General features: G+C 34.5%; 1 protein-coding gene across 1 annotated transcript; it reads left to right on the forward strand.

The window, feature by feature from the left end:
- The first annotated feature begins 11,219 nt into the window (after positions 1-11,219).
- On the forward strand, positions 11,220-11,756 carry LOC138898422 (arabinogalactan protein 1-like). Its single transcript, XM_070184488.1, has one exon. It carries the CDS (start codon positions 11,220-11,222, stop codon positions 11,754-11,756), a length of 537 nt encoding a protein of 178 aa, XP_070040589.1.

Genomic DNA, 11,756 nt, shown 5'->3' on the forward strand with positions numbered 1-11,756 from the left:
GCTCTATTATCATTAGCTATGGTGTTTTTTCGTTAATTTCTCACCTAATTAGTAGGATTTTTGGAGTGAAATAAGGGGTCAGGGCTTGAGATTTTGGAGAGAGTAATTTGGGGATTTGAGGGACCAAATGAGGTCGGATATTGATGAATTTAGTATGGGTAGACTTGGGAGTGAATGGGCTTTCAAGTTTTGTAACTTTTTTCAAATTTTGAGATGTGGGACCGTGGACCTGGTTTGAGTCAATTTCGGGATTTTGGTCTATATTGGTAGTTTTTCTTGTGGAATTCATTTCTTTAGCATAAATTGATGGTATTGTACTGATTATGAATATATTCGGAGCATTTGGAGGCCGAATCAAGGGGAAAGAGCATTGCGAAGTAGGGATTTGATCGGTTTGAGATAAGTAACAATTTTAAATCTGATTTTGAGGGTATGAAACCCGGAGTTTGGTATGATATGACTGTTTGGAGGTAACACCCATGCCGGGTGACAGGCGTATGGGTGTACGCCGTAAGGGATTGAGACTTGGTCCATCCCGGGAGACTGCAAAGTCTAAATAGCCTTTAATTGTGTTTATATGTATTCCTCTCTACTAGAACTTGACTGCTTTCATGTTAGAAATCATGCTTAGGCTATATTCCTGGTCATGTTTGTTATACTCTGACATAGTGATTTCTGTACATGTTTATCTCAGTCTCTGTTATTTGTTTTTCCCGAATAATATACTGTAACACTTTGATTTGGGCTATTTTTCCCTTTCTTTATTGAGAGGTGTGAGACTAGAGATGTTCATCACTGAGTAAGGCCGAGGGCCTAGCTGTGAGGTATTATTATATGACACGTGAGTTGTCCGCGCGGATCCTTATGTTTATACTATGGCACATGAGTTGTCCGTACAACACGTGAGTTGTCCGTGCAACACGTGAGTTGTCCGTGCAGATTCAGATATTATATTATAACACGTGAGTTGTCCATGCAGCACGTGAGTTATCCGTACGGATTAGCGCTTAGGCTGTAGGAGTCCCTCATGAGTCTGAACACCCCTAGTGAGCGCAGGTACCTATTGAGAGTGTGTATTGAGGGCTGAGAGCCGAGAGTGTGAGCTGTTGAGATGGGTTGAGTGACTACTGCCTTGAGAGGCTGTACTTGCTTTTATTTATTGTTGTACTTAGTTGTTATCTGTTGTTGTGAAATTTCTGGAAGATTCATATCTGTTTTACATGAGCGCGAACTGATTTGACTTATACCACGGGATTTGAAAGCATGTTCACTCTTTACTGAAAACTTTTAAAATGAGCTGTACTATATAGCTTTTCACTGCTTATCATTTTCTTATTTATTTCTGTTACTTGCTGAGTTGGTTGTACTCATGCTATACCCTGCACTTCATGTGCAGATCCAGGTGTGTTTAATCACGGAGGTCGTTGAGTTCGGGAGGATCGAGTACCGGAGACTACGAGGTAGCTATCGGCGTCCGCAGGACCTTGTCTCTCCTTCTATATACTTCTTTCTGTCTTGTATTGATGCTTAGACACTGGTTGTATTAGTTTGGTTATCTAGATGCTCATGACTTAGTGACACCCCGATATCGGGCTATTTTTTCGCACTTATCTTTTTATTTAGATTTTATCCCGTATTTATGAAGAAAAAAAACCTCCGGATGTTTTAAATGTCTTAATTCACTTCTGTTAAAATTTTGAAAGAGTCTTGGAAAGATCAGCTTTCCTAGCACCACGATAGGCGCCATCACGACGGGTTAGGTATTGGGTCGTGACAACCTTACACAACAACACTTAATTTCTTTTGTAGTTGGAAAAGTTTGGCTCCATTTGTCTGACCAAATTAGTCTTCCAGGTCATTCCAAAGGTCATTTGCACTCTGAGAATACAAGACACTCTCTGCTATCTCCTTTGATACTGAGTTGAGAAGCCATGAAAGGACCATATCATTGCACCTTGACCAAGCCCTCTGAAGTCCATAATCTGCATCAGGAAGAGCTAGGGTTCCATCAATGAACCCTAGTTTGTTCTTAGCAGACAAAGCTATTACTATAGCTCGTCTCCACCCTCCATACGCTCTTCCATCAAAAGCTGAAGATACCAGGTTCTTACCTGGGTAATCTGAAGAATGCAAATAGTAAGAGTGAGCTGAATCAACCAAAGAATTAGCAGTAGAACCAGCTGCAACAAACACAGCTGGGGTTGGAGTTGAAGAAAGGACTACATAAGTGGTTTGTCCATTAGTACTCATGTCTAGGAGATGAAACAATCTGAAAAATTAGAAATTGTAAAAGGAAGACGTGATTTGAGGCAGCTTAATCATTGCTCTGATACCATGACAGAATTCAAAGAAAAAGGATTAATAGAATTTTATGTGTATGATTGAATGAATGACGGACTGTACAAGCTATCCTTTATATACAGCAAAATGAAATCTAAAACATAACTGCCTATACACATGTCTCTATTCTATTAGCTACTCTATAACTAACTCACGTGCTAATTATAAGAATAAATAATATGTTTAAAATAGAAACATAAATATCTTTTCTCCAGCTTCTTCTAGTAGGCCCAAGAAGCAAACATTCTGACAAGCCCAATGAATGTAAATTAGCTTGAGCCCAATATTTGTGCAGAGCCCAATATTTGCGCAGAGCCCAATATCTTTGTAAGGTCTGGTCAAACATTTGTTTGTTTGTGTCCGTTAATCATTTCCGCATGGCTGCATCTCATCTCACCAAAATATTACAAAGATATTCAGACATCAATTGTATCGAACACCCTAGTAGACCACTTTACCTTCTACCAACCTTTTCTTGTTCATCGAAGAAGAAAACCCAAATCCAACAGCAAGGTACATATTTTTATTTAGCTTTTGTGAATTGATGGAGTTTTTATTCAAAGAAAAGAAGTTAGTAATAATTTTAGGAAGAAAAATAGTAGAAAGCAAGTTAATAATATGAATGAATAAAGTGTTTATAATCCATAAACTTAGCAGAACTTGTATGCACATTCTTTTTGGATTGGATGAAACGAATTTGTATTAAAAATACAATTAAAAAAACTAGCTTTAGAGTACGCACGTTGCGTGCGTTCTCCATATCAATGAATATAAAATTTATAAAAGATTACACAAATATTATTAAACTATGTGATAAGTTATAAAATAATTTTTAAAAAGCACAAGCTCTTGAAAAATATTGACTATTCATCCTATACAGCCAACTTAAGAAAGAAAAAAAACTATGTCATGCAAAAGTATTCTAACACCTTTACATAACTTCGATATAGAAGTTGTGCATTTGCTTTAATAGCTCAAATAGAATGGAATAATACTTTGACTTGTATTACTATACTATGTTCTCATAGCCTTAAAGAAATAAATTATATTTGCTCAAAGTACCTAATATAAATTTCATATCACTCATATTGAACTCAAATTGAAAAATACGACAAACAATAAGACACCCTATATTGTTGGATAAAGTTATCATACTAAGAATTTTAGTAGATTAGTAATATTTAATCCAACAAATTATTTTCCTAAAAAGAAATAAAATGATATAAATTAAATCATTATATCATTATGATATAAGTTAAAATTTGCTTAAAAATTATTTATATTGCTGGTGTACTCAAAATAAGTTAAATTTTTGTTGGAATATTATTTAGCTGCTAAATTCTAATGAAGGATTTAGTGTTGGGGTGCAAACCCATACTCAGACATCAAGAGACAACTCTTAAATAGAGAATTATAATTTGAGATTCTAATTAATATAAAAAATATGCTTGCACATTTTTCTTTCGGTGATACATACCAAATTTATAATAAGTATGTTTTTTTATGTTACACATGTAAAAGTTCCCAACAAAATTTAAATGTCTTAACGCTTTGTTAGGAATTTTTCTTAAATATGTTTATGCGTGTACTCTTATATAAGTGGTAAAGTTAGGTGTTTTAAAGTCCTAAAATATATGACCTTTTACATTGTTTATATAAGGAAAATTTAATAACAGAAATTTTAGTTGATATCAAAAGCCTAGATTTAGGAAAAATAATCAATTGACTATTTTGTCTAGTGTGAACTCTATTTTTAAAGGATAAAAAAGGCAAACAATATTTTGCTAAGGGCCTTCGTGCTTTTAATATAACTAGTTTCAGTATACGTGCGATACATGTGTAAGCCGCGTCTGTTTGTAAAAGAATTATATATCACATGAATGAACTATGTGTAATAGTAATTAATGTCCAAATGGATTCAACATGGAATTGAAATGTAAAAATGAGTGTAAATACATTGATGTAATAGCTGAATTCAAATATAGTGAATATTTTCTGAACCTGCAAACGTCAATTGTGATGACCCAAAAGGTCATCTTATGTTTTAGAACTCGAATCTACGCTCTTAAGCCTTAAAAATCTCATTTTTACCCTCCTCAATTTGTGTGCGCAGTCCGGACAGATTTTCGGAAAGCTTTTATGTTGAAAACTAATAAAAATAAGAATTTTTGCCTTAAAAGTTGATTTTAGTTGACTTCGGTCAATATTTTTGGTAAACGGGCCCGGATCCGTATTTTGACGGTCCCGGTGGGTCCGAGTCGAATCATGGGACCTGGGCGTATGCCCGAAATCGAATTCGGAGGTCCCTAAATCAAGTTATAAATTTTTGATAAAAATTAAAAGTTTGGAAATTATTTATTTTTAAGAATTGATTGATATTTGGCATTGTTAGTATCGGGTCCGTATTTTAGTTTCGGAGCCCGGTACAGGTTTATTATGATATTTAAGACCTGTCTGTGAAATTTGATGAGAAACGGAGTTGATTTGACGTGATTCGGACGTCCAGCTGAGAAAATAAAAATTTTAAAGTGTTCTTGAGAATTTCATTTGATTTGATGCTAAATTCGTAGTTCTAGGTATTATTTTGGCGATTTTATCGCGTGAGCAAGTTCGTATGATATTTTTAGACTTGTGTGCATGTTTGGTTTGAAGCCCCGAGGGCTCGGGTGAGTTTAGGATAGGCCATAGGATGTTTTGGACTTAGAAAATCTGGTATTTTTGCTGCAGCAGGTGTTCTGGCATGTCCTTCTTCGCGTTCGCGAAGGTACTCTCGCGAACGCGAAGAGTAAACTTGGCAGCTGAGGATTTCTTATTCGCGAACACGAAGGCTTGGTCGCGAACGCGAAGCGATGGGGGCATTACCCTTCGCGAATGCGTAGTGTTAGGCACTGGGGAGGGGCAGACAACTTTTTCTTCATCGCGAACGCGAATAATGACTCGCGAACGTGAACACCAGGGAAGGGTAGTCTATGCGAACGCAAGCACTGTCTCACGAACGCGAAGGCTTGGCAGCCCATACACTTTGCGAACGCGACAGTGCTCTCGCGAACGCGATAAACATTGTCGCCCAGCACTTAAAAGAACCCAAAAACGGGATTTTAGCCAAAAACTCATTTTTCTCAAAAATCAAATGGTGAGGGGCGATTTTTCAAGAGTCATTTCTTCCCCAAATTGTTGGTAAGTAATTCTAAACTATTTTCTTTCAATTACCCATTACATTTCTTGAATTTTCAACCTAAAATCTAAAGTTTTCATGGTAGAATTAGGGGTTAGGGTAAAAATTAGGGATTTCGAAAATTTGAGAATTTAGACCTCGATTTGAGGTCGGATTCCTAAACTAATTACATATTCGGACTCAGGGGTGAATGGGTAAATGAATTTTGGTCCGAACCTCGAATTTTGACCAAGCGGGCCCGGGGTCGATTTTTGACTTTTTGGAGAAAAATTTGGGAAATATATAATTATTCATTAAAGTTGATTCCTTTAGCAACGTTTGATATTATTGAGTCATTTTTGAATAGATACGAGTAGTTTGGAGGTGAATTCCAAAGGAAAAGATGTGATTGAGAATTAAGTGGCCTTCGGAGCGAGGTAAGTGTTGTGTCTAACCCTGACTTGAGGGAATTAGGAACCTTAGATTACTTGCAAAATAAAATTCATGTGAGCGGTGTATATGTGAGGTGACGAGTACTTATGCGCTTTCAATTTATCTGTTTTTCCATGTTTCTTAGTTTTTCTTATATTGTCTCATTCCTATGCCTAATTGCTATGTGTTAAACTAGTGTTGTTCAATTTATCGTTCTTATCATGTTTACGAATTTTCTGGTGATAATTGAGTTTTTATTTCAAAGTTGAGATTGATGTTATGGAATCAAATGTTGAAGTAAGGTTTGTACTTGTTATTCTATCTCCTTTTTGATATTTATGTATTACATTATGGTAAGGGAGAGTGTTAATGCACGAAGGGTGATGTCGTGCCATATTGTGAGTGTTAATGCACGAAGGGTGATGTCGTGCCATATTGTGAGTGTTAATGCACGAAGGGTGATGTCGTACCGTTTTTATTTATTTTATGGTGAGATTGAGAGTAAAAGCACGAAGGGTGATGCCGTGCATTTTTCCTTACTGTATTCACTATTCCTGTTGATTCATGGTATATTGACTGCTCCGGTGATCATTCTGTTATAGTTCTTTATCTTGTATTCCCCTCAGTATGTTCCCCTCCTAACATTTTCTGTTTAGTTTTTCATTTCTATTAATTGTATATATACTGTTAAATTGTACAAGTAAATTTGTAGGTGCCTTGCCTTAGCCTCGTCACTATTTCGTCGAGGTTAGGCTCGACACTTACCAGTACATGAGGTCGGTTGTACTGATATTACACTCTGCACTTTCTATGCAGATTTTGATACCGGCTCGGGTTGATCGAGATTTTGCTATTGGTCCGCTTTCCGGAGACTCAAGGTAGATCTGTCGGCGTTCACAGACCTTGAAGTCCCCGTCTATCTTTTCTGTTCTACTGTTTCTTTCATTCAGATAGTTGTATTTCTTTCTTACTATTACTTGTGGCAAATTCTAGAATGCTCGTGAATTGTGACTCAAGATTCGGGTGGTAGTAATTAATACAGTGTTATGATATTTCGCACTTATTATATTTTATGTTAGTTAATTATTGTTATTTACTGAATGAAAATAAGGAATTGGTTTAATGATTCTCTAACGTTGGCTTGCCTGGCAAGTGAAATGTTAGGCGCCATCACGGTCCCGTCGATGAAAAATTTCGGATCGTGACATCAACATTACAATTAGTTAAGGTCATGATATGTATAACATTTGTAATTATAGGATATATATTGTAAGAGTTAATAACATGTTATGTTGTTGTATCCTACCTAATATCTCTTTGTAGACAATATTCTTAGTTTATGTGCCTCAAAGTTGGTGTAGCCTTTTGAATATGAAAGCCTGTAATTTGATAAATTTTAACAAAAACATCAAGATAAAAAGATAAAATTTACTTGGCAACTAATTGTATAAATTTCCTGAAATCCAAACAAACCACATGATTTGTACAAACGTCCAAATGAAATTAAAACTGACAAATTAATTTTAATAAAAAACATCAAGATAAAAAAGACAGAATTTTCCTGGGGCATCATAGATTTGTTATGAATGCACTTACATTTGCATATCATTGTACCATTACATAAGCCGTTTGAAGTAGGGATAGGCATCGGTCAGTTCGGTTCGATTTTTAGAAGTTCGGTTCGGTTTATTCGGTTTTCGATTTGTGATTTTAATAACCAAAATCGAATCATAATAATTTCGGTTCGGTTCGGTTTATTCATGTTCTGTTCGGTTTAATCGGTTCGGTTTTTCAATTTCAAGCCATGACAAAAATAGTAGGAAACAACGAAAATAGATTACTTGTTGAGATAATAGCCAAAAAGGGTAACCAAAAACTCCAAGTCCAACAACAGATCTCTACAAATTTTCTTAATTTTGCTCTCTTTTCATGGCTATTGATTCTGTTCCACAGCAATTTTACTTAGATGACAAATGGAAACTGTCCAAAAAATAAAGCTTAGCTCGTAGCTGTCGCTCTTCTTCCTCTATTTACAACAAAAGATGTGCTTTTACAAGAAACTGTGCTTCTTTGGTAAAAGAACAAAGAGCCAGGTTTTATATTATGAGGCGTTGTGTTACTTGATGCAGTAGTAAGTTGCTTTATTTTTCAAGATTATACCAAGTGACGACAAAAAAATAAACAAACAAAAACGAAGTTGCTCCAGTAGTATTTCGGTTTTGGGCTTAGTGCAACAATAATTTGGTTTTGGGCTTAGGCTAAAGAAATTCAATTTTTCGGTTTAACCGAAAATCGAACCATTAAAATCGATCACCGAACTGAACACCGAATATTTTAAAACTATAAATCGCAAACCGACCGAATAAACCGAAAAATCGAAACCGAATAAATAAAAAATTTTGGTTCGGTCGATATTATGCTCACCCCTAGTTTGAAGGATCCAATTTTTTTAGTAGCATGATTGGTGCATTTTTCTTCAATACCAACATGTATAATACAAAATAATTTATTTGTACGTAATCACACATGTATAAAAACAAAATACAATTATTTTTTTATCACATAATTAAACTCTAAGTTATCAACTTGAATGTCTTACCTTAGCAAGAAGCAGTCTACCTATATTCCAGTACCACGAGTAAAAATCAACAAAAGTAAATCCAATCAAAAAGAGAAAGAAAATGTAAAAGCTAAAGAAGAAGGCGTGTGTATATTTTATATGAATGAAACATCCAAAATAGGTAAATAAAGAATGCAAAACGCAAGAATTATTCTAAGCATTAAATATTGACAACTCTAGCTTACTAACTCCAGAAATGTTATCAAATACTTGTAAATACAATCATTTAACAATTTGAAAGTGTGAGAAATAATCATGTAGGTAATTGTGACGTCAAATTAGAATAGAACAGAGGAAATTTTTTTAAAAAGATTAATTAGTTTGATGCAATTATTCAATTAATAGTGATAATGCACAAATAACCATATTACATAACTTTAAGAATATAGTATAGGATAGAAATTTACCACAAGTGACAAGCAAGTTTGTTATGTGGACGTCAGTTTATGACAAAGAATGAAGAATAATAGCTTCTTTTATAGAAGTTGTCAGCTCCTTCTTATTATAAACTCTGATTTTGGTTGTAAAATTCTAGAAACCTAAATTGAATCCAAGACAAAGTAAAGATACGAAGAGGACAATCCTAATATGGTCAGTAGACTAAGAAGGACACGAAAGGAACAATCCTGATATAGTTAATTAACTAAGAAGGAATTGAATCCTAAACAAAGACCAAAGAGACAATGGAATTGAATCCAAAAACTGATAATAAGGGGACGTAAGTAAGAAGAAATTGAACCCTAAACCAAGACCAAAGAGTCAATGGAAATTGAATTCAAAACTGATACAAACGGGACATAAACCGCGTAGGCAAGAATCCCAAACAGTGGAAACTCTATGCAGGAATACGACAATTTGTTTTTTTTCAAGAAAATAGTTATTAGAATTACAATTATATCCAGTATTTAATACACTTACGAAAGGTAAAAAAGATGAATGACATTTTGATAGGGCATTCGTGCTTTTAATATAATATAGATATAGATATAGATATAGATATAGATTGATAGATATAAATAAATTATAAAAAGATGCTAAAGGTAACATATATCCGGCTTCCATAATACTCATTTAGCTTTCAACTACCAATGTCATCAAGTCTCATATTTGGGAAATATGACATACTATGATTTAAATATGTACATTTTTGTAACTAAAAAAATTTAATAATAAGAATAAAATGTAAAGTTTAAATAAATTACTTTTAAAATATAGAAACGTCACTTTGTTTTTGAAACAACTGTCACTTTAGAAAATGATATTATTTTTTTAAAAGAGATTATGTAAGTTTGATTTCGATATCCCCAAAAGCCTTTTTCTTTTCCCTTTTAGAAATCTTACAGAAATATACCAAATTAGTCATAACTTACCAACCTCTAACAATTAATTATAGATTATCAAAACTAGTCAAACACATATAAAAATTGAAAAGCCAAATAAATAAGGATTCTTCCTCACCAAGAATCACATGCAAAGATCTCCTTTCATATTTTAAGCGTGATCAACAACATTAGATGCAAGATGAAAAAGAAATTTCATGAATGAGGTAGCTAGCAAACAAGGTGATGAAATTAAAAAAAATAAAATAATATATATATATAAGATTCCAAAAATATAAGCAAAAAATGACCTTTTTCAATGGGTATGGTTGAAATTCATTGAAAATACATAGATGAGTCAATATACAAAATTTGAGGAAGATTGAAGGTGATTTTGACTGATAGTAAAAATCGAGTTCAAAAAATTCTTTTGCGACACATGTATCATGCATGTATCTCACACACAGGTATATATGGATATACATGTGATATACATTTTATACAAATATGATACATATGTGATACACAAATGATACGCAGTGTGATACACATATTATCTTTTTCCATGTTCATTTTTTATTTCGAATTTTCAATTCAAATCATCCCAAAACTCTACCAAATCATCCCAAAACTGAGACTTAAACTTCTTACGATGTACCCGATCTATTCCAACAATACCCACTCAAAAGAAAATAAAATTTTGATATTTTTTTGGTTACAAATAGCTAATTGGTCCCTCACGCTGATTACATATTTTGAGATCAAAACAAACGAATTACTGATATTTACCCAAGTTGTTTTTGTTTTTTAAAGAGGCGGAATAGGCAATATGTTGCCTAGGGTAATCTCCTCTTATAATAGACTCTTGAGTAGTTTTATTTGTATAAATAAATATCTTCATTACCAAAAAGAAAGAAAAAAAGAATTAGTACATAACAGCGCCTTATCACAAAAAGCGTATTCATTAATTTTATTAAGCATCGGCTTTTTAGGCTTCTAGTTTTGTTGAGTTCCCCCTGACAAAACCTTAAACAATCTGCAAAATGGACCGGAGAGAGTAATATCTAATAATGTGAACAAAACTAAAATATTATTTTCCTGCAATGAAACTTTTATACTAACTTACATATTCTTCGTTTTGACTAATAATTAAAAAGAGCATTAAACTTCAATGCTACTAATGCTTTAGCAAGATTGAGCCAATCTTGACTACTAAATGCAGGTAAAACCAATGCAAAGAGGAGATAAACCACAATTTAATTCCACAAGACCATATTTCCACTATATAAGCCACTGCTTTCTTCACACTTTCTCACCATTGTAGAAGCATCACAATTTAGTGTAATTTACAAATATGGCCACTTCTTCACATTTACTCCTTTCTCTTCTCCTTTGCCTTTTCTTTCTCTCAACCCCAACTCTCTCCAGAAAAATAATTTTGAAACGTACTGCTCCTGCCTCATCTCCTAGTGAAGAAACTCCAACAATCTCACCTTCTCCCTCAGAAATTCCAAATCCAAGTACTGCTTCATCACCTTCACCTGTAAATGCACCAATTAGCTCAATTTCACCATCTCCTCAAGAAGCTCCAATTGTCATCATTTCACCTCCTCCTCAAAGTGGTGATTCTCCTCGTCCTGCTCCTGTTCCTGCTCCTGCTCCTGTGCCTGAGCGCATATGTGGCCATCATCCTCATGAGGGCCACCACTCAGGTCACGTCGGCCACCATCGCCACCACACTAAATGTATTCACCACCGCCGCCGCCACCACCATCACCATGGTAAAGAATCCCACCATCATGAACATGATCAACCACCTGTTCAAGAACCTGCACCTTCTGCACCAGTTTCTTCTCCTGAAGTTTCAGCTCAAGCTCCTGAATCTGAATGA

This window comes from Nicotiana tomentosiformis, chromosome 9, assembly GCF_000390325.3.
Source record: "Nicotiana tomentosiformis chromosome 9, ASM39032v3, whole genome shotgun sequence".
Taxonomy (NCBI): domain Eukaryota; kingdom Viridiplantae; phylum Streptophyta; class Magnoliopsida; order Solanales; family Solanaceae; genus Nicotiana; species Nicotiana tomentosiformis.